This window comes from Gasterosteus aculeatus, chromosome 3 (assembly GCF_964276395.1).
Source record: "Gasterosteus aculeatus chromosome 3, fGasAcu3.hap1.1, whole genome shotgun sequence".
NCBI lineage: Eukaryota > Metazoa > Chordata > Actinopteri > Perciformes > Gasterosteidae > Gasterosteus > Gasterosteus aculeatus.
The window spans coordinates 13572687-13596666 of record NC_135690.1 but is presented as its reverse complement, the minus strand read 5'-3'; the positions used below and the strand labels follow the sequence as shown (position 1 = coordinate 13596666).

Sequence of the window (23980 nt, the reverse complement as noted above, 5' to 3'; positions counted from 1 at the left end):
ATCTATCCCCGCCCTGCGTGCAGCACTGCTGTATCTGTAGTAGTACAAGGTGAGTCATTTTCCACAAAATCTGGTTTAATTCAAACATACAATGGTGTAGTGGAACAGGATGTAAAATAAGCCTCAAACAATCGGTTTCTAACCAACATCTTATTGCAGAGCACAAATCAATCCAGTTTCATTATTTCTGACATTTTCCACGGCCTTTTTTTTATTTATTTGTTTGCCTCTCACACTGTGTGAGAGGCAGAGGGGAAGGCAACGCTGTCAATGACCTTTGAACCCCCTTGGGTACGCCGAGGGCCTCCTAAAAGCCAGGCGGGGAGTCACGTGACCAGAGCAGACACAAGCAACTGGAGTGGAAAATGCTCAAGCTTAACGACTCAAGCCTAATTCCCTTCTCTCCAGACGCCCGTGTGGGTCTGAGCGCTCAGGTTTGGTCTCAGCAGTAAAACCATCAGAAGCCTGATGGGGGCAAGTCCGTTCAGACAGACGTTTGTTTGCATGATCTCAACAGTGCAACCGCCGAGTGCTAAAATAGTTTTTATTTTAAGAGGACACTGGTTCAAACTGTTAAAAGCTTCTCAGCACGCTGCCAATGTGGCTCTTTGGTCCAGACTGAAATATCTCTGTGCCCTGATGTTGAAACCCACGGATGTTGGTGATCTCCATACTTTTTCGCCGTGAGGTTGACGTTTTTTTGGTATTTTTAGAAGAATGTTGTGACAACTACTGTATGCATTGACATTAGATTTGTCTTCATTAGACTCTGACTTCTTATAACTTTCCTACATTTCCCACAATGCAATAGAACAACCGGACGGCCTGATGTGTAAAATCTGTAAAGGGGCCCCTCTGAATAATTGACAGACCCACACTGACGCAAGCACATATTACCACGAGAACAGAAATAAAATGTTTATTTTACCGTCTGTTTTCTTCTTTGCACACTAATAATACATGTCAGCAGAGTCCTCGGGTGGTAAACGTCCCCGAAACACAACAAATACAACAAATAGTGTCTTGACTACGTTCACCCAGCAACATTTTGGAATCAATTAAGTGATTAAAAAAAGAAAGAAAAAAAAAAGTAGAGATTTTAAAATTAAATCTGATTCACAACAAAGTGACGAAAAAAAGAAGCTAAAGTAACATGTGTAACAGATGGAGGAGTTCTCTGGTCACCACGTGAGGCTAAAAACATTTTCCAAGTAGTGGGAAGCTTCACAGTGTGGAGGTTCCCTCACCATCACTTAGTGTCGTTACAGTCAGGGGGTAGAGAACAGCTCTACATTGCTTTTATAGGCTTTAAATCAGTTTTTACAATAAATCTAATTCGGTACACGTTAAAAAAGAAGCGCAGCACACACAGTTTTCAGTAGGTACTGTGTCGTTGCTTCTCTCGTTTCAACAAGACAAACTTGGAATGGAGAAAAGTACAAAAAAGAAAACATGACCATTTGTTTCAGAAAGGCATAGTATTAAAAATGAGCAAAAAACGAAATTTTAATATATAAATTCTCTGACCTTGGACAGCACATCTCATGTATACTGTACCTTCTTATTTGTACCAGCAAGACGTTAAAAAAAAAAAAAAAAGTTCTTTTGGTCTTCTGTGAATGTATGTTTTGTTGATGGTCTGCACAGTAAAATGAAACCTGTGCTCCAGCGTACAGGTATGATGTGCTCCTCCCTCGGCCCGTTTCCCTGCACAGCGGACTCTTTCATTCACAGTTTGAGAGTATTGACTCATTATTAGTGTTGGACGCTGCTGTATATGTTCCTTCATTCTGGGGAGAAGAGACTAGAAGCAGACACCTTCCGGTTTACAGATGATGTTGTGTTTTCATCTGAACAACAAAGCCTGAACCTTTTGTTTTTTAATCTGGCTGGACATGCAACACATTAGAACAACATATATAAGGATGTTAAATAAAACATGAGAAAAATATATAGATTTTTTATCTAAGGCTAGTGTCATGATTCTTCTTTTGTCTACAGTGGGGGCATTGCGACAAAGCTGAATCCAAAATGTCCTTACGGTGATTAAGTTGTCAGTTTAGTACGACTGGCTTGAAGCTGAAAAGGCCTCGTCCCATATTTATAGAAGATTCATATATGTACAAATAAAATATGCATTGAAAACACCCCACCAGCTGGAAGGAAAGGATGTTCAGTTCATCGGCCTGGGGCCGAGGCCTCATCCCCCGACATACAGCAACCTCGGAAGAACTTTGTAGCCTATAGATAAAGAAACCCCGACGACAAAATCAATATCAGTGCAGATTTACATGATGATATAAAAATAATGAAAAAAGTGGGTGGGCTTAAGGGCAAGTGGTTATAAATGGCAGAGTGAGAGACTGGTTTTGGCAAATAAGCATTCTACTGTGCGGCCCTCGAACAGAAGGCTGAAGTCCCCGGGTTGTCTCTTAACCATGCAGCTTGAAGACACTGGGACGCCACGTAACGTGTGTGCGTGTGCATGTGCATGTGCGTGTGTGAGCACAGATGTCGCGTCCCCTCACACACACTCCTCCGCCGACATCAGGAGTGGGTTGATATACTCAAATCCTTCAAACTCAGACTGGTCAATCTTCTTGACCACATCGCTGCAATAAAAAGAAGAGATTTTTTTGAGGGTGAAAGTGACATTTGCTCTGGCAAAATGTGAGAGAGACAAAACAAAAAAGGGGGACTCACTCATCATCAGGGGTTAGCTGGATGGGCTCGTTGGTGAACTGGGCGTCAAAGTTGTCCAATCCGAATTCCCCAGAGATATTGGGCTTGAAAGGAGGGACCACCTGTTTCTGCTCCAGCTGAAATAGCAACACAGGAAGCAGGTGAGAACCTTAAAACCGTATCCGACAAAAAACACCAAATCAATATTTAAACCGAGTAATATTGAGCACTGAAGATCAAAAGGCAATTCATCGGCACACATTCCCTGTCATTAGTCAATAAATAGTTTGGCGTGTTCATGCAGAACAAGTTATTTGTATCACTTTAGGCTATGGGGAACATTGATGCATACATTCACCTTCTCTTTGACTCTTTAAGGATTAAATAACAAAACCGTTGAGAATATAAAACTGCAGATCGGGGCCAATCATTTATGTAAAATCCTTCTTTGGTCATCAACCCAGCGTAAATTTCTCTCCTGTTTCCACAAACAAATACTTGAGTCATTTAAAACTGTGACTAAATCCCCGATGACGCACTTGCACTCAGCACCTCAGTTGAGATGTAACTCGCAGCGCCTCATGTGTCTGTAAGGACGCTCCGACTGGAGGCCGACAGGTGCACTGCAGGGCTAACTTTTAGCTTGTGTGTGTCTGTGTGTGTGTGTGCGCGCGTGCGTGCGACATAGGAGGGAGGAGTGTAAGCGGAACCCTCCAGACACTCTGACCGACTGCTGGGTCGCTGCTCCAGACCAAACAGGGGAAAAGCGGTCATGCTGATCCCGAGTGTGCCAACCTGTCTGCCTGCCTGCTCATTTCTAAAAGGCAATTTACATCAGTCCGACAGGGGAGTAAAATGGGCCTGATCTTTTGTGTGTAAATGAAAGTATGCTATTCTAATTTCTAAAGATAAATTGTAGTTTGATTTTCTTTTACTTATGTATACATTTTTTATGAACTAGAGTTAATATGCCTCATAATAGCAAATTGGTTCAAAAAATAAATGTTGATTTCAGTTCTCAAACGTGTTTTTTTTTTCTTCAATTGTGTAGTTGATAATATAATATCTTTGTGTTCTGGAGTTTGTGTCAGGCTAATTAACAAATAAACAGATTCATCTTTTAAATTAATTCACTGCAATATACATTTTTACAGTTCTGTCGCTCATAAAATAGGACTGTCAATTACTCAAATTACTTAATGTTTTACTTTCGGCGAAACTGAGAAAACTTCATTAACAACCCGGTATTTTTAGAGTTTAGTGTCGGGTGAGATTCCTGTTGGGCATACTGAAATGCTCAATACGGTCAACTGATTTCCCTCATTTGAAATTATGATTACAATTGTGATCAAGGGGACAAAACGAGAAACTCAAGATAAATTAGAAGAGAGGAGGAAACATGGAGAGAATGAGTGTGTGGAGAGTGACTCACGAGGTCCCAATCGACGTTTCGGAAGAACGGATGGCCCATGATGTCGGCAAAGCCCGTCTGAGGGTGGCAGCCTAGACGCTCCTTGGGATCCTGTGGGAGCACGGGTGGGGGGGGGGGGAGAATTTGGAATAATAGTAGGAAAAAGGTGTGAATTTTGTTAATGGATGTGGATATTATGGATAGGTGGAAAGACTCAAGGGCCCCATCGGGGGATGAAAAAAAGAAGAATGTGCGACTGAGAGATGGCCGTTGACTCCCACTGAGGCCGTAATAATGTCACGTTGAGGGCCAGCGGGAGTGAACACCGTTTTGAGATTGATACAGGCCCGTCTGACCCCTGCTTACCTTGTTGAGGAAGCCCTTGAGGACGCTGGCGGCTTTGACGGACAACGAGCGGGGGATTCTGATCTGTTTCTCCAATATCACTGCGAGAGGTGAGAGACAGGGGGGAGGAAGAGAGGGAGGGGGGGGTTTAAGACTAACGGTGTCTTCATTCCAAAATGACAGAAGATGGCAGTGACACTGCTGCAGTTTTGAGTTTAATCCTGTTGGGTATACTCATGTTGAACAAGCCTTTCATCAAAGTGTCAACGGCTTTCGATAAAACGGTCCTGAAATATGACTTTGGTAACATTTTCATCCCCATCAATCCAACACTCTACTGGCTGTTATAAGAAAACACCGACACCTTTAGAAACAGTGTTTACAAAGAAATAACGGCATGCGTTCACACGTTTCCCAGTAACAGATGGCATGTGCCTGGTACTGGGAGAAGTGGCCATTGGAAAGGTGTGAAACACAAAAGGTGTTACAGAGTTCCACTGAGCTGAGTTTTTTCCTCCGGTTAAGAGTCATCGCTTGTGTGTGTGTGTGTGTGTGTGTGTGTGTGTGTGTGTGTGTGTGTGTGTGTTACCTTGGAAGAGGTAGTCTTCTGTGTTCTGGTCCGGGTTGTCAGAGCTCCCGACGATATCGAAGGGCGACCGGCCCGCCATCATCTCAAACATCAGCACACCCAGAGCCCACCAGTCCACGCTGAACCCTGAAGAGACACACACACTATTCATGAGCAGAAGTGGACGTGGAGCAAGCGTATTTTAAACATTCTCTCTTAATAGAGCAACCAAAACATGGTATACACGAGCAAAGAGTGCACGTTCAGAATCTTTTCCATTCCCTCGTCAAATCTTATTATTAGGTAACCAGGAGTAGTTCAGATACTTGTTAAGTGTGGTTGTATGAAGTATTTATGTACAGTCTGAGTGTAGAAGATGGCGGTTTGCATGGCCCCACTTTGGAGAAGCAGTCAGGAGCAGCAGTCTACTGACTTAATATTGTATTATTGAGAAAGAAAACGTGTAATTATAATTTTCAGGGGCGGCCTAATTAATTAATGAAAATAAGACCTGACAAGATATTAGTCGTCAGGGCTTCTTTTGTTTTGTTGGTGAACAATTATACATATTTGCTGTAGCACATGTATAAATAAAGGTTAACAATATTATCTGTCAGATCACAGTTGTACCTTATGAAAAAGCAAACCAGCCTTCTTTTTAAGAAGAAAAACAGTGCAATGAAAAGTGGATCCTATTGCTATGATACCTCTTCTGGTTGCCAGGGTAATTTCTTTTTTTATTGCCAATGAATTGTATTTATAGATTGTTTTGTTTCTTGGCTTTTTTTTCTTTCCACTGGTTTACTCATTTCTCACTTTTTAATGACGAATGCACATTTGATGAAGTGATTGTGTGTTGCAGCGCTCACCATAATCCTCTCCTCTAAGTATTTCGGGTGCGATGTAATTAGGTGTACCACAGAACGTGCTCGTCGTATCGCCAGGTCTCAAGCCCTCCTGCAAAAACAAGAAGATCATCAGCAGCGAGATCCTCTCAGAGGGCTGTACTCTTACACGTACGCAGCTTTGAAGGTGCTTTTATGAGCATTGTGGTATAAGAGCCTCGATTTTCTCATATATAGTAAACTGCAATGCACACCTTGCACATGCCATAGTCCGTCAGTTTGATGTGTCCTTCAGAGTCCAGCAGCACGTTGTCCAGCTTTAGATCTCTGTAGATGATTCCCCGCTCGTGGAGGTAGTTGAGAGCCAGACTGATCTCCGCAGAGTAGAATCTGAAAGAGGGATGCAAGTGTATTAAAACCTTCAAAAGGACACAATGTGACATCAATATTACTGCTTTAATTTAGACGTGATACAAAATGTGTTTCTACCTTGCGTGTTCTTCTGGGAGTTTCCTTTGTCTCTGCATGTGGAACATTAGATCTCCACCGTTCACATATTCAATAACAAAGAACAGTCTGTAAAAAGAGGAAAATGTCATTTTAAAAAGTTTTAAATAAAAGGATTTTTCTGCAGCTGGATGAGATTTAAGTTGTAAAAGAGTAATCTGTAACTTCCAGAACTTTGAAAAATATATATAATTTAATAATGAGATCAAAACTACACCAGCACAATCCAGAGTTTGAGTGTTAAACTCTTAACAAACAACAAATAATAATTTACTTTAACAATGCTTACTGTTACAAAGAAATACTAATGATTGAAAAGAGAATTTCCAGGCTCTTTCCCATAACGGGGATCTTCCCGTGACCACGTTTCTCCTGAACGTAATGAGGTTCTGTGGTTTTGTTTAACACCCTCAACCACAGTGGCACCAAGTAAGGAAATGCTCTCATGAGTCATATTGAAACGCTCGTATGTATCGTTTTGCGATACACTGTCAAAGATGTTAAATGAGGACGTTTGGGTTTGACCCGGTATGACAAAGCTGCTATGGTTAGCAGCCACAAAATGTTTCATATCAAAAGACTCGCTCACCGGCTTTCCGTCTGGAAACAGGAATGGAGGCCGACCAGGAAGGGGTGATTGGAGGCCTGCTCAAAAACGTGCTTCTCCGTTTGGACCCAGTCGATGTCCTGCAAGAGAGAGACACGCACGAAGAGACACACACCCCCAGGTGTAAATCAGAGAGCGCTCTGACAAGGAACCGTTGAACTTATAAAAGCTGAATAAGCACGGTGCTTAATCGACCATCCCCTAAAGGTAGCGACCACGGTGGGCGGCGTTGAGCCTGAAAGGGCCGAGCCGGGGGAAGCGGGTCCCTATCGACAGCCGCATGATAATATGTCTGGACACGGATGCGTCTCGCGCTGACAGGGCAGGGAGGAAAAACAGAACACTTCAACATTGATCGAAGGGCACTTGTCGGTTTGTCAATCACGCTAAGTGTGTCTAATCAAGGCTAACTACTCCCGGCGCCGCCGGCCGCGCGGCAACACACAAGATCAATTTCTGATGACACGATGGTTTATCTACACCTTCTTAGACGGACTGATGGCTCGGACAAGGTCCGTCAACTACGCTCAAAGTGCTTCAGACAAGACACAGAAGGCAGGTGTTCGATGACACAAGACGGATCTCCACCGCGCTGCTATTGTGCTAATTGCATTAATTATACAGGGCAAAAACAGAAGAGTTATGACAAGTGTTCTCACATCTCAGGAGATCGGGTTGCTGTGTTACGGTAACAACGGACGGATTTGAAAAAGGGGACAGTTACGTTCGTGGGGTGTAGATAAAAGCCTTTAAATCTCTAAAGAAGGTGGCTGGTGCATCCGGATTACAAGTTGTTGTAGTTGTTATAGGTCACTTTATTAAAAAATAAGAAAGATAATAAAAATATCCTTAGCAGAAGCAATTAGTTGATTAATTGATAAGTTAATTGATTTCATTAAATATTTTTGTAATATATCAATTTTGTTTTTGTTTCGTTTGAGAAAAAATACCAATGATTATCTTATTACATCCCTTCCAATATGAGGATTCTGTTTTGTGTCTCTATAAATTTATTATATATGTATATGTATATAGAGAGATCAATCAGAGCAAGCGTAGATGCTAAGACAGAATCTGTTATTACAGAACGAGATTGTTTCTTGAATGGAAGAGCAAAAAAAGGACACCGAAGGCAAGAGTTTGATTGACAGATGGCCAATCAAATCACCTGTCTAGTATTTCTTTTTTTGTGACTGTCTTTTACCAAAGTTTTTCAGAAAGTTCTGTGTCACAATCCATTCGGAGGGTTGAGTTAGTTTCATAGCATTTTCTTTCAACAAGAGTCCCTTTGATTCCCTAATAGAATCTCTTTGGGTTGTTTATTTGGGGAATGAAAAGATCATTTTGACGATGTATGAAGATGTTGTTTTTGGTTTACTCGTTTGCCACATTACACTGCTTTGTGATATTCTTTTTTTTTTTTTGCTAGAGGAAAAGATAAAGCTTGATATTGTGAATCCATTTCTGCGAACATTTCAAGTGGAACAGTGGAAAGCAAACAGACTCAGGAGCGGTTAGGTCATAAAATATCCATGGTATAAGTTATGGTTTGAGGCTTTCCGCCGCGTTCAGTTAAGTCAGTCTTGTTAACAAGTTGTTAACAGGTGTTTGTATACATCACCAGCTTTTTTCTCTTCTCTCTAGACGCCTGTGATGTGAGAAAGAGGCAAAAGAGAATATCCGAGAGAGGTTGTGATCGAGTAATGAGGATTCCTTGGGCACGGGATTGAAACCAAAATGACCGGCTACCAAACCAGCACCTAATCAAAACCAATTAAAAAGTAACTATTTCAATCTAATCAAAAGCTGCCAACTCTCTGGGACGGAGGCCATGGGAGGGGCGGATCAACCATCGTCCAAAATTTGGACTCGGGCGGCGTCGTTTACCTCGTCGTCATTGACAAGCTCCTTCTTCACGACCTTCATGGCGTAGATGCGCTCGGTCTTCTTCAGCTGCACCAACAGCACCTTGGCGTAGCTGCCCCGGCCGATCACCCTGAGCAGATCGAAGTCTGCCAGGCCCAGGCTGGAGGGCGATTTCCCCGTGTCTCTACTGCTGCGTGCCTGTTGAGGGGGTGGAGGTGGGTGTAGAAAAGGTAAACGACATATTGTGAAGTCGACTGTGCGGGTCAATCTGTCATGCAACAGTCCAGAATCTGCCTCGAGCTGGTGCTTTGGTTTGCACGTTCGCGTGATTTCCTTTGGGTGGTGTGTAAATGAAGTTTTAACTGTGGCACTTTTTCAAAGTGAATCCTAGTAATGACTCTCGTCTTTATTAAATTCCATCATGCGGCCTCCGTCGGATTGAGCGCTCGTTGTAATACTACTACTTCTGTTGATTACAAGCCTCACCATTTCCTCACCGGTCTTTCCCCTCTCCATGTCCATCTGACCTCCATCCACGGGACAACCCCCAATTCCCCAGAGTGGCCATGAAACCGTAGATAAGATCATTCGGCTCGCCCTCTCTTATCTTTGTCTATCTGTGTCCAACTCGGCCCATTTTTTATCAATCCCTCTCTGTCCAACCTCCCCCTCCTCCTCCCCCCCAAAACAACATACCTGGCCATTAATCAGCCTTGGGGGTTAAGAGCTGTGATAAAAGGTTACTTTATTAGCTCCACCAAAGGAAATCAATACCGTGAGGGTGCCTACGTCTGCATGCACTCCGTATCACACACAATGCCAAAATAAGCAGAAAAACCACCTGCTTCCAATTATTGGGAATTGTATTCTTTCACTCCATGCTATCACACAAAGGGCTATGATCTCACACTCTAAATATACATATATACACATCTAGACACCACAACAGATGACAGACGATGAATCACACATCCACAGTGTTGAGAGATTCTCTCACCTCTTTCTCTTCACCGTCGTAAGTCAAGCTTTCTCTGGAGTCTTTATTCTGTGGCCCTGAGAGAGGAGAAAGTGATAGACAGACAGAAGGAGGCAAGGGAGAAAAAAAATGTAGGATGAGAAAGTAGGTGAGAGACAGTCGCACGCTTTGTTCACAGCCCTGCAGTCGTTTCCCTCTTTGCTCGGTTAGTAAAGTAAACACAATTCATTCAGTCACCAACGGCAAAGTATTTGAAATAAGTGATGTGTATAAATGTAACTTTATGTTGTACTTGTGATCATTTAAATCATAGTAATATACAGAGATGCATTTCAAAGCAGACAAAGATATCTGCATTCAGATGTTACCAAGAGTGCGTCCCACAGCTTCCCAGGTGGCCTCTGGGTATTTGTGGTGCAAGTCGCTTTGACTGCCTCGCTTACAGCAGCAGCGACCTTAAGCCCTCTCATTCCAGTCACCCTCCCCACCACCTGACGGGACTTAAGTCTGGTGCTGTAGGTAAACCCCAAATGCAGCTGACCCCACTTGAAGTCCGGGTGGTCACGGCTAAGCTAATGTAAACCATCTCTTGAGTTTACTTCATGCTTTTTTTATGGATAAGTCAGGCACTCAGTCCCATATGTGCTTTTTTATAATGATATGTTCCTATAACTATATAGTTGTTGTGCACACTCTAAAAGTGTGGGTGCATATCATTCTGTGTGTGTGTGTGCTTGTGCTCGTTACCTGGCTGTTCGCCTTGGTCTAATTGACTCGATGACCCGCCGGGCATGATTGGTTCCTGGACAACAATGTTGTTCATTAAGTATAACCACCATTGGGAAACCCCCCCCCAAAGGAATCCGATCTTAAGTGTGAGTCTTTGGTAACGATCCACTTTACACCCTCAGGCTAATGAGTGGGACGCTCCTCACCTGGATCATCTGCCTGCCACACTCCACTGTGACCAGTTTATGACACTTCTTGTGCACCAGCAGTTTGCAGTTGATGCATTTGTAGCCTTGTCGTCCTAGACCCCAGATACGATCTGTGCAGATGGCGCAGTGGGCTCGCTGCTCCGGAGGGCAGACAAAGAACAATCATTATCATCATCACAAGCGTGCATTATATTCCAGGAGATGAACCACAAAGGCCCTGATGGCCTTCAATTAAATCGTTCCGCGCTTACAACCCCCCTTCTTACTCCATCAATCAATACAAAGTGATATTACTTCAGAGCAATGGATGCGTCGCTCTCCTTTAAATTAAGTTACACAGTAGATATTAACCCAGTTAGAATAATGCCACAATGACAATGTTGAAATATGCAATATTACGTGAAACATGCAATATTACACGAGTGTGAGATAATGGTAAACTAAATTCACAGTCACATCTCACCCTGTTGAAGCGCTTGGCCTGGAAGGCATGCCCACAGGCATAGTAGAGCTTCCTCCAGCGCCTCGCTCCACGCCGATATATAGACTCTGTGAAGGGAGAGAGATGGATGGTGAATGGACTTCCGTTATGGATTCCCACCAAAGCTCTCTACAAATTGCCTGTAATTTCCACCTTGATCAATTCATACACCTACGGTGGCAGAAACCAGATCCATGCAAGACGCTGGCCGGTCCATCCAGAGCAACATGGGGTTCAAAGAGATTTTGACATGTGGAGCTTGGGATCAAACTTGTGTTTACTTGCTCTCCCCCCTGAGCCACAACCAGCTCGATGTCTATGAGGAAGCTAAGTTAACCTCTCCTACATTTCATTATCCTACTGATAAGCGTGTGTTTTTTTTCTTTTCCCCAAGGGCTGGAATCATCGTCATCAATCCATCAACTTGTAAGATGCTATAAATTGATGTCAAATTGCGCTTTCCGTGTCATGCATATGCTTTCAGGGGGGAAAGTGGGAGTTTCCCATAAAGAGATGGGAGGGGATGCGTGAAGTGCAGCCAATTATGTATGCACAGAAACCATCCGTGGAAGCGCACCTCCGTCTAAGGTAGTATCGCAGCGTGCGCTCACTAAGCGGCTCGGCCATGGCGCTGAACATGCTTCGTTTGCAAGTGTACGTACACGAGGGCCCTCGGGTGTCACATACAGCGTGGTCTTTTAGTTTTACAGAATTTCCTGCTTTGTATCTGTGGTCAGATATCTGACCCTCGGATACAATTTCTGTAAACATTTAATAGACTTTTAAAAGGAATTGAAAGAATTCTTCATGGCGATGAAAACGAAAGCAGCTACGCGAGTGATACACAGGCTTAGAAATCCTTATTATTTCACAAACCCAAGCCTTTAATCCTTATTTGAGTCCATAAGTCTGAGCCACTGGCACTTTTTAAATTCTCACCGGTATGGGATTTTACACAAGTGCCTTACATTTAAAATATGAATGAAATAAAGAAGGTATTTGAGACCCCTGATGCTTAGGTTGTAAAAACTAAAAAGAAGAAAACGATCAACTCACTGTCCTCTCCAGGACACGGCATGCCAGGTTTCTCTGGTATACATGGAAACACTGGAAAAAAAGAAGAAGAAGAAAACATTTTCAATGTACATTTTATTATAAGTTTATTCAATCTAAACGAGGCGAGTCCGACAGCATTGCTGTGCAGGGCCTTTAAATGGCTGCCGGGTACATTTTGTGTCCCCTCTTCATGAAAGCAGTTAAAACTGCAGCAATTCACACTGAAATTCACGCATGTTGTTCTTACGATGGTACAGGCGGGCGGGCGTCCGTGTGTGTGTGTGTGTGTGTGTAAGACACAGTGAGGGAGAGACTAGACCGGGGGCAGTGTGAGTCAGAAGGGAGGCGTGGGCTACAGACGACGAGCTCGTTAACGAGCAGACCTGACGACCCCCTGCGGAACCGTCACATCCTCTCTTTCGTCACCCCGTCTTCCCCTCTGCCCCCGCCCCATCCTTTCCTCCGTCCCCTGTCCCCCATCCTCCGCTCATCCCCCGCCGTCTCGCTGGCATCCACTGCACTCTTCACCCCTCACCTCTTGGTTTGATTAAAACTTTACATTAACCACACACACCCCCCCCCGGCCCTTTTCACTCCGGGTTACGTGCTTCTACACACAGAGCTCTCTGTCAATGGAGCGCTGCATCCCCCCCGCGCTCCTAGAACTCTAGACTCATGAAGCTGCGCAGCTATTTGTTGTCAAGAAGGCTAAGCTGAGACGAGGACGTGAAGTCGCTGAAGGGCCCACAGGCCGACGCCACGAGCCGAAGTAAGTCTCACAGGTCGGCGCGGCATTAACCCGCCGCTTTGATGCTTATTTGTTGTGGGCAGCATCGAGTGGTCCGTGTCTCTGCTTCGTCAGACATGCAAATGCACAGAGACGGTTTCAAAGGAAAGGAGAATAACTTAACAGCATGCAGCATAAGCGAGATTTAAAGATCTGTCTTTTACTCTGGTTAAAACACAATATGCTTGTAATTGTATAATAGGTATTGGTTGATTTGGAATATTATTCATTTTAAATCATGTTTTTTAAAGAGAAATAAACTCTGATGAAGCAATAGAAAAAGAGCAGTTGTTTTCTGTGATATTTTTATTTTATTCTGTTGATTTGTGTGTTAAACACACACATTTTAGTGCTCAGCCTCAGGCCCTCACAGTTATACAACTATTGATATCAATAATTACATTTTCATACTTGCCGACCATAAAACGTGCTCCTGGCAATGTGTCGCTATTTTTACACTAAGAATGACATGAGGTGACTGTGTGACATAAAATAAAACTTTTTTAATTAGCTCCATGCAGCTCCCAATTAGCTCATGTGATTAGAAAAGGTCAGAGAGACAGACATCTGGCATTTATTTCTTTTCTTCTCTTTTGCCTTCTTAAAACTACAACATGTGATTATATTGTATATATTGTATATAATATATATATATATATATATATATATATTTCACCTGGTTGAAGTCACTTTGTTCAGTTGCTATGCTTTAAATTGCTTCTGCAGCCATCTCAGTTTCAGCAGAAAGGACTTTGCTCATTAATGTCATGATACTGGTTGTAATTAGCAAATGCACCTCTTTCACATGGCGTTGCTCACAGCTGAGTAGGAAAATGGATCATCGACTGCCAGGTGATAACAAGCGCCTCTAAAGACGTGCTAAAGATGTTAGGCTCATTAAAACCTGGCAAACTAAAATAACCTATTTTATGGTATGTCATGCCTGGTATACACATTATTCATGTGTATGCCCAATGTTTGTATTTAAATCTACATGTTAAATTGGCTTAGCTTTTTCCAAGATTGCAATACCAGGTGTGTCCTAAGCACTTTATTTTGAAATACAGAAATACTAGATTTCACACAAAAATCATCTTCATAATCTTTTGCTACTGTTCAAGATATCGCAAACAAAGTGGCTAGCAGACATAACTTGACTGGTCATAGAAAGTTCCCCAGAGAGGCGAGAGGACTAGTTTGAAGCAGAAAAGATAACCGGCTTGTCATTGGTCGCTGACCAGCCAATGGTGACAATCAACGTCTTACTGTGAACTAAACCCGAGAACATCCTGTGAGATGAAGCCTGACAAAAGCGCAGAGGCTCACCGTGGATAATGAGCTCAGAGTCCTTGTTGAGTTCGTAGAGACGCAGGGCTTCTTCGAACTCCAGCTGAGACGACACGGTGCACGGGTCACCTGGCACGAGAGGGGAGACGAGATGTCATTCACCACGTCGGGCGAGATTAATAACAAAAAAAAGAAAAGAAATCAGGGGCACACAACCGGCGGCAAATGTTTTCACATCCTTCTGAACTACGTTGTTCCTCTGAAGCCTCAGGTACTTACTTCTCTACTCTAGTAGATAGTACATTTTATTATATATATAGTATACTAAAATATATATATATATATATATATTTTAGTATACTATTTTACACACACACATACATATATAATATGTTCTCTCTCTCTTTCTTTCTTTTTTGCCCCCTTTTTGGGAGATGCAGCACAGAGATGCAGACAGAAGAAGTAGTTAGGAGGACAGGAGCTGTAGTGAGAGGACGTTTCCTATTTTGGCTAAATGAACGCGAGGACTTTATGATTTTCTTTGTGACGTGGAATTCTTTTTTCATTATTCTATGAAGTAATTGGGGGATATGAAAATGAAAAAGTAAGAAATAGCGGTAACTGTCCTTTCCTTCATTCCTCTGAAATGCAGACAAACATAAGATACGCCACCTACCTGGTTCCAATCACCTTTTTGAGAATAGCTAACAATCCGAGCCCTGAGGTTGCTGCTTGGTAGGTGATGTATCTCTGCGTTTAACACATCGCCTGTTTTAATTACCTACTGACAGGGCCCATCTCTTTTTGCTTTGTGCAATCACGTTTTTATCTTCTGCTAACATGTTAGAAACCTGTTAAAAATCCAATAAGAAGAAGCATTGACTTTTAAATTTGGTGGTTGCCGAAAATAGACAGGGGGTTAGGGTTAGCAGGTTAATCAGAGCAAAAAGTGTGTGCAAAGGATTATGCAGTAGGGAAGCACGGCGTTTATACAAACATAACATACTTGTTCTACCGCTGAGGGTGTGATTTGAATTACATGACAAACTGCAACAGTCGATGTTGCCAGTTGAAAACGGATCTCTCTAATTGTACAGGACTATTTTTGCAGTGATCAATCCAAGTAAATAATTAAAATGCCGCTCAGAGGCAGGTGTATTTATCTCCTTATCACACACATACTCGTAGAGGCAACTGATCACGTGACACAAAGCACGACAACGGAAACTATGACACACGGCGTAAATGTAAAAGGCATACAGAGCGCCCGAGGCTGATAGAGAACGAGAACTCGTGGGTGGACGGAGACGACCTTGTGCCTTATCTCGACTCAAAAGTTATGGCTTCCGGAGGAGTCATTAAGATTGCGAGTGGATGAGTCTCTGCATGTTACAGAGAGCACACAGAAAGAGGGACAACTTATTTACTGTACATTAAACGTCCAGATGTGGATGAATCACGGCCCAATCGTAACGTCCCTACGTCAGGAAGCTCAGTAAACTATTTCCACAGCACTTAGCAGGAGGCACAGAGGGAGGTACTTGCTGACTGATGAGGAAACGGATAACTGACTGAACATGAACTTCACAAACCAGGAAAAAAAAAATGGTGGGAGCTGATCCGAGTCTAACGACTTTGGGCGGGGCGACCTTATCCCGAGCGGAGCACGCTGACGGCTCCATCTTTCCTGCGACACTTACTTACTTACTGCCGCCTGACTAACTGACAGCCGGGAATCACGCATAGTAGGGCGGAAGGCTTTACTGACGGACAAGAAGGGTGTGCAGGGACGGGGGGGGGGGTCGGTCATGTGACCATGTGTCCGTTAACACATGGCATCGCAGGACGCTGGAAAAAGTAGCCGGTGCCCTCTGAATGGGTTTGTCTTTTGTCACATATCTTATTTAGTAAATGAATGTCACCCGTTCAGAGAATTTGGTCTCTTACGCCTCCTGTTAAAGCACAGAGGAAAGCAATAAAGTGTGTGCGTGTGTGTGGGTGGGGGGGAGGGTAGGTGTACCTTCCTCGTCGATCCACTTCATGGTGAAGAGTTGGTCGTTGTCCATGGAGCACATGTCCTTCACCTCCCCGTACAGACCCTCGTACGAGATGGACGGCTCAAAATGAGTGATCATGATGTCCCTGTGGGGAAGACCGATGAGCCAGGGATGTTATTTGGTTTTCACCATTACGGATCACCGATCAAAACGGTAAACTGGATTAGAAGCAGACCGAGGCAGTGATGGAAGTCGGCAAGGGGAGAGCAAAGAGTCACTCAGTCCTACTGACACCAATTGTGAAAACATTTGATAAAATACACCTGGCATCTACTAGGACACCAGACGGCCGCTCAATTGATGTTAAGGCAACAAATAGCAGTAAAAACATTATAACTAAATAAATATAAATGAATAAAATAGAAGACAAAAATCCAGAAAAGAAAAAGCTTTCACAATTTGTATGTGTATTCAAGCTACAAAATACTACTTATTACGTTAAGAAGTCACTCAATACAAAAGACCGACTCAATAAACACCCAAACAGTCACCTGATAACAATTAACCAGACCCAGAGGGGACATCTTTAAAATAAAGGTGTTTTTTGTTGCTAGGTAATTGATTATTGTTGCTCATATTGTGACATCCCTAATGCACTTAGAGAAAGACTCACCAGAGAACACCAGACTCTCGATGGACACAGAACCCCCCCCCCCCCCTCCCCCGCCCCCCCAAACACTGCTGCGTGTGAGTCACAGCCTTGCAGTCTGTCACATTTATGTGCGCCTTCATCTGTACAGCATGACTGTGGGTGTGCGAAAAGAGAGCAAAATCAAGGGCGAGAGGGACTGACAAAAGAGAGAGAGACACAGGAGCAGAATGAATCACAGTCCACGGTGGCTGTGCTTGTGACCGCTCCGGTTTCAGACCCACTGTCTGACTGTCCCCTCCTGGAGAGCAGTCAAACCACTCGGCGTAATCATCAAGTACATCGCCCTCCGCTTCCTCAGTTCACACGTCGACAAAAACACTACGTTTTACACCCTACGTGTCGTGGAGGGGGGGGGTCGGTGTATCATCTGTCGGTCCTCATTTTATGACGCCGTTAGGACGCATGTCACCTGGTCTGTGCCTTCTGGCCCGCCGTTGCAATGTTCAAGAACTAATTGAAATTCGAGCAGATTTAAAATTGTTCACGCGTCCGCAGGCTGGCTGGCGACACGTGGTCTGGGACTCAGGGGGGGGGGTCAAAAGGAAGGGTTGAGCATCGCGAAGAAATGGAGTAGCAAAGAGGGGGTAGTTTTAACGCCTTTCCCCCGGGATTGAGGAGCTCTTTACTGCCCTCGTCAAAAGAGGGACCCGGTTTTTCATCAGCCTGAGAGCTTAACAGCTGGATGGTAAAATGGCAACGTGTGGTGCGTGACAACAACGCACACCGTCAAGGACATCCACTGAACAGGTCCAAGGACAGCCCAGAGAGGGTGTCGGGTCACTTGGGGGGGGGTTGGCGCCTGCCAGGGGCAAACACACCAGACTCTGATTTATCGTCCGGTATTTCAGTCCCTCGATGGAGTCGCGCATTTTTAAATAAAGCAGGCTCCCGCGCAGCTGCATATACGTTCCGGCTGAAGATCTCACACACACCAAGGATGAATAAAGCTTGTGGCGCAGGAATAAACTGACGCGAGGCCCCTCCTCACCTTTCCCCCTCAGTCTTCTCACCCTCGTCTTCTAGCCTGCTGGTGTTAAACGGCTCCTGTTGGAGGGTGGTGAGGGGGGCGGGGAGCCGGCTCCACTGCTCTAGGACTAGCATGGCATCCCTGCTGAAGCCCTGATTACATCACAAGATACACACACACACTCTCTCTAAAGGTTCCCACACTGGGACTGCTGTATTAATGCCGGGAGGCAACTTTCACTGCGTCAGGCGAGACTGGACCCGAGCCGCGGGTGTTCATTAAACGTTGTGTGTGCACTGTGGTTAAAGTTTTGCCACGTCTCGGGAGCGTCGTCTGTGACACGGATACAAGCCCGGCTGACGGCCGAAGCAGTTACAGAAGAGTGGCAAAGACTGAAGCGTGATAGAAATATATCAGGCAACATAAAGACGCAGTTGTAGAGGAGTGGTTTTATTGGTTCAGTCGAGCTGAAAGGCCACAATTTCAGTATTTTTTCCAAGCGAACTAGTTTTCCCAAAAGTAAACGATGACTAGAGCTGTAATGAACAGCCAATACATCAATTAGTTGATTGATAAGAGAATTATGGTCTTGCTATTAATAAATTTGTCTCATGAACAATTTGGATCCTGGTTCTCAAGTGGGAGATCTCACTGTTTTTTCTTGGACTATCAATATGAATACCTCCAGGTTTTGGTTTGTTTCTTGGATAAAAAGAACAATGAGAAACTGTCTTCTTGGACTTATTGATACTACCCATTGGGACTGCAATGGGCCTTTTCACTAATTTTTACAACCCAAACATTTTAATCGTGGAATTAATCTGCTGGTAAATGAGTAACTGGAAAACAACACTGCATTCTTTAACCGTGAGTAAGGAACACTTTTCAATGAATATCAAAGGGAACACTAAAAATGATATTCAAAAAAGAGAGGACTTCACAAAGGACGGACACCACTAGTGACTAAGGCAGAAGGATTTTGTCGACAGACATTGGGCGCTCATCACTGGTGAGCAACTGGGAGTAAGCAGCATTCCACACAGATTTGGCATTCCTCTTGTGTGTGACTTCCTACAGTACAGCTAAATTAAAAAGGGGGGGGGGGGGGTTGAGGAGAGAGTGCTGGCTTGGGCCCCCAGCGTCTGCACCGCCATGAGTAGAACTCTGCGGCCCCATCTGCCCAGCGGGAAGCCATTCGTCACTTGACCATCCGTCTCTCGCCCCCCTGTACCATCCGTCTCTCGCCCCCTCCCTCCCTCCCTCCCTCCCTCCCTCCCTCCCTCCCGCAGCGCCTTCACACAACCCACAGGCATGCACGCCAAAGTCCACGATCGCATGCTGGCAGTCTTTACAAGCTGATGTTTGAAGCCACATAAAAACAAAGCAAACAAACCGAAGCAAAACGCACTCCCGCTGAGCCCGAGACAAGGTCACCGTGTGTGTGTGTGTGTGTGTGTGTGTGTACACACAATGTACAGCAGACAATAGCTTGCAAGCATGCAGTCGGCGAAACTGTGATACTCGTTAGTGAACGCGTGTGTCGGTTGACGGGTGAGAAGGGGGGAGGGGGGTGTTGTGGGTGTGGGGTGTTACAACTTTGTGGTTTCAAAGCAGAAGTTGACGGCGAGACAAGGAGCGATTCCCGCATTTTAAAACAAAGCCCAGACTCTGGTACGGGTTGCAGATGGCAGCCTCTTTAAAAAAACACAAGCACAGCAGCTCCTTTCTAAAGAGAAAAATATTTGAACGGCTCCTTGGAGCCGTTGTGATCCTGCCAAACAACATGCCTGACACAGGAATCCTGAGGTTGATCCGGCACTTAAGTAGCCTTGTGCTAGTCGGTGCTCAAATAATCGTGATGGCCTGACGTGGTTACGCACAGGCAGGACATATTGAATCGTTTTATGTATTTCAGAGTAACATTTTTTGTAAACATCTTTCCAATGCACGTATGCTGAATGTGTCCTCCCAGTACGGCAGAGATCTCCATTACAGCACGGCAACCAGCTTGTGTGTGTGTGTGTGTGTGTGTGTGTGTGTGTGTAAAACCCTGGCATTGACTACAAGAGATGGACAAACACATCCACCTTCTCTACTCTTCATAAATAAGAGCCTCCAGTATTTATTGCAGTCGGAAAGCTTCCTCCGTAAATTAGTATCATTGAATAGCCGCTAACAAAGCTCCAGTAATATTGCTAATAACGTATTTAATTTACTTTATATTCATCACACTTCACATTTCAGTTAACTAAAGCAAACCGGGAGATGGATTTTCATCAGCATCAACAAAATAAAGCAAAACAACTAATCAAAACGGATAACTCCAAGAGCACAGACAGGTTAGAAACTCCACTTCCAACCACAGACATTTCAGTCGGAAGCTACAAAAGGGCCGAGAGATGATCACACAAAGACTTTTGACAAAGTCTCTCTCTCTCTCTGAACACAAGCTTGTTCGAGAGTTGAGAGTTGAAAAGGTTTTTGTGACAAATATTGACAATACATGACTGCAGTAAAGGTTACTGCAGTCACTGGTAAACACATGGAGAGAAGAGCGTCAGAAGGTTGCTGCCCTGAGCAAATACAAACCGATTGTGTATTTTGCTAAAAACAACATTACATTACTGGTCATTTAGCGGATGCTTTTATCCAAAGCGACTTACATTGCTTTTATAACCCATTTTTACACGGGTAGCAATTAGGGGTTAGGTGTCTTGCTCAGGGACACTTGGGACACGTCCGACATGGGACATGGAGCAGCCTGAATTATCTCGCCGACTCCTTGCCAAGTCCCGTCAGGGAGACACGGCAGGCAAGTGGCCCCGTCGTCATCGCGTGTGTCGCAGCCAGACTCGATGGGGGGCCGAGGGGAAACCTGCGCAGGCTGCGTTACGCACAGCTTCGCACCTGCACTGCAGAAGAGCGCGCTGCGGATGCACCCTCAAAACACTCCCTTTTACAGGGGGAGAGGCACCGCAAAAGGTGACTTTGAGCTACGTTTGCCTGATGAAGAGAGGAGACCTGATGGGGGGGCGGGGGGGGGGGGGGGGTGCCTAAGAGGGAGTTAAAGGAAACATGCTGGTTTAACAATTTCTGCGCTGCATGACGTTACTCTGGGTTTCTGGGCATGGATGGACTGTTTTCAGTGTTTGACTGTACAGTTGCTACATTAAGGTGAGTTCCTTGTCATTTGGTCGGTGCATTTGAAGCCTTCTCCATTGACGGTATTGGAGGGAACCAAATGAAGAGGGGGCCGGTGACAGGCTGGGACTGCTACAGGCTGACACCAGTCTGCTGGTGCTGACAGACAACAGACACGCAAATAGGCTTAAGTGGACTCAAAATGACAGACTACAGAAGATAGATGAGCTGAGATAACAACACAGAGTGAGGTCGTTGAGGGAATTTGTTCAGGGTCAAAGTAGGAACCAGCTGATGTCCCTGATTACTTTGAAGTACAGAAACCGAACGAATCAGTGAAGTTAGCTTCTATATAAGTATTTCAATTACTCATGGATCTTTACTTCTTTTTCAATTCATCAAATTAAATATTGATCATGCAAAAACATTGGGAGTAAGTACCACCCACAACTTTGCAACACCCGAGGTGACATCTTCATGCCCCTGGTTTCGTCTGAACTGAAATCTCAAAACCCAAATAAATGAAAAAGAACAACAGATCCTGCCATCTCAGCAGCTGGGACACAGGAATGTTTAGCATTGGATTAAATATTTGGAACAATGAATCAGTTATCTAAGTAATAGTTGAATACCATTTTTTTAGCCCTAATGTTAACGTCACTTATTCACACGTGTCAATGTTCAACATGTTGTATTAGGCTTATATTGTATCATGTATATTGCATATAGAAGTTCTATATAAGTTTTGCCATTACAAACTTAAACAGTTGGCTGTGACCTGATCCCTCCTCACTAATCGAATACATTGATTCTGATGAACTCTTTTCTCCCACTCGAAACTTCACCAAGAAAACAAAAACAACACTGACGAGCTCCCGGCCTAAAGTGTCAAAGCAACGAGACCATCTTTCTGCATTCCCTCTTTGGCAGCATTGCTGAGATTCCTCAGCAGCCATCTCATGAATACTTTGGATGGTTTGTTCTGTACAATGACGCTTAATGATCAGGACACATTAGTGTCCCTGAGGCGTGGCACAGAGCAGGTGTGAAATACAACAGGTATGGCTGAGGTGACCTGCACTTCATGTTTTTCAAGTCTCGGCCACGCTCCAATCACTGGCTCCATCAAAAAGAGGCACAAAAGATGGGAGTGTCTTTTTAAAGAATCCTGTGACCAATGACTTTCCATCAACACATCGTAGTGCTCAAAACAGAGTTTCAAAACAAAACCAGTGGCTTTATTTATAGAGAGATGATGACATTTTCTTTAATACAATATCAGTATTTCTGAAATACTTAAAAGCTTGACCTCACATTGTCAGTCAATCCAACATGATAAACTTCAACACCAAAACCCAATTCCACTCAGCAGCTACCATGATGGTATCTATATCAATTAAAACTTATAATAATATAATAATTCCCTGTTGACAGATTGCCAATCGTTCTATGATATGACGTTAATCTTGTTAATTTGTCAAAACAGTACATATGAGAGCAGTTTTAGGCAGTATATAACATCACTGTAGGCCAGTTATGAGCCGTATTGTATTGGGTTAACTTAAAGAAGTCCGGACAGTTTACCAGTGACAGATACAACTAAAAGGTAAATGCTAACCACTGTTAGCTAAGTAGCTGACAGACTCGCTCCAAAGCTTACAAACTGCGGCGCATCTAAGACAATAGAATAATCGAAGACAATTTGACCGAATTTAAGCTACTTAACAACTCCACAGCCTGGCCGACACGTTTGTTGAATAACAGAGAGGCTGGCTTCACACCGACAAGGCGTCTGGACAGTTTCACCTGCCTGGTCAAGTTTACCTAAAACTGGTACCCAACATTAGCAAGCCGTTAGCTGCTTTAGCTAATGTTAGCCAACATGGTTAGCAACCTTCCCAAGTCCAAAATTGCGTTCAGGCGTTTTAATAAAAAGAACGAGGACATGGAGGGAGGAACGGGGATTTCTTACCCTTTATAATACGCTTTCACCCGGACTTGGTGGGAATTCTCGCCGGGGTGGGACATGGTGCTGTCCCGCAACGTCGGCATCATAAGCTCAGCCGTGGTCAGTCCGAGTCACCGATGCCTTCCTTCCTTCCTTCTTCGGCTCTCTAGTTGAGTACCACGCCCCAAAACACTTTATTTAAAGTTCGTCGATAGACCGAGCGAACAACGAGGCAAGTGTGAATGAAAATAAAGAGTTTGGCCTTCCTCAGAGAAACAACAATAACATGTAAAGTAAAGAAAAACTTGCGGGATCCGCCAAACAACTCCCCACTGCAAAGGCCTAACGACGGACGAGTCCATTATCGGAATGCTTGGGTTAGCATACATACACACAGACATGGTTACAGCCGTTAAACAAATATTTTACATTTAAATCCATTAATCTACACATATGTTAATTGTAAAAAGTACAATTAATCCGTATCATATATTGTATTATCTACAAAAAAGTTATATACATACTTTGCATACATTCCGACTGTACCAACTGAAGAAGTTTATATGGGTGAGTGGTGCTTTCAAGTTCAAACATCTGTGCTCGGACATCGTAGAATTCCCAAAGATATGTCGCGTATTCCGGTGCTTTGGTTTAGAAATAACAACATTGATCACTTACAAAAGGAAAAGCACGTTGTAGATGTGTGTTTATTTTAGAAATGAGTTAACTAATTCGTGCTACTGTGCAACATCCAGGCAACTCATCTACTACACATTTACCCAAATATTACCCAATGTGCAGCCTAAATGTTGATCATTTTATCAACATCATTAGATCAACACGGTCTGACGTTCTTGAT

General features: G+C 43.9%; 1 protein-coding gene across 1 annotated transcript; it reads right to left on the bottom strand.

The window, feature by feature from the left end:
- Window positions 1-891: 891 nt before the first annotated feature.
- On the bottom strand, window positions 892-23667 carry prkci (protein kinase C, iota). Its single transcript, XM_040171766.2, has 18 exons — window positions 23146-23667; window positions 16377-16498; window positions 14396-14485; window positions 12283-12333; window positions 11209-11294; window positions 10743-10880; window positions 10555-10609; window positions 9829-9884; window positions 8853-9029; window positions 6948-7045; window positions 6341-6427; window positions 6106-6241; window positions 5876-5963; window positions 5028-5153; window positions 4460-4539; window positions 4115-4204; window positions 2704-2819; window positions 892-2612 (listed from the first exon to the last, which is right to left on the bottom strand). The coding sequence occupies exons 1-18, from the start codon at window positions 23226-23228 to the stop codon at window positions 2525-2527; spliced, it is 1767 nt and encodes a 588-aa protein (XP_040027700.1). The 5' UTR covers window positions 23229-23667; the 3' UTR covers window positions 892-2524.
- Between the last annotated feature and the right edge of the window lie 313 nt (window positions 23668-23980).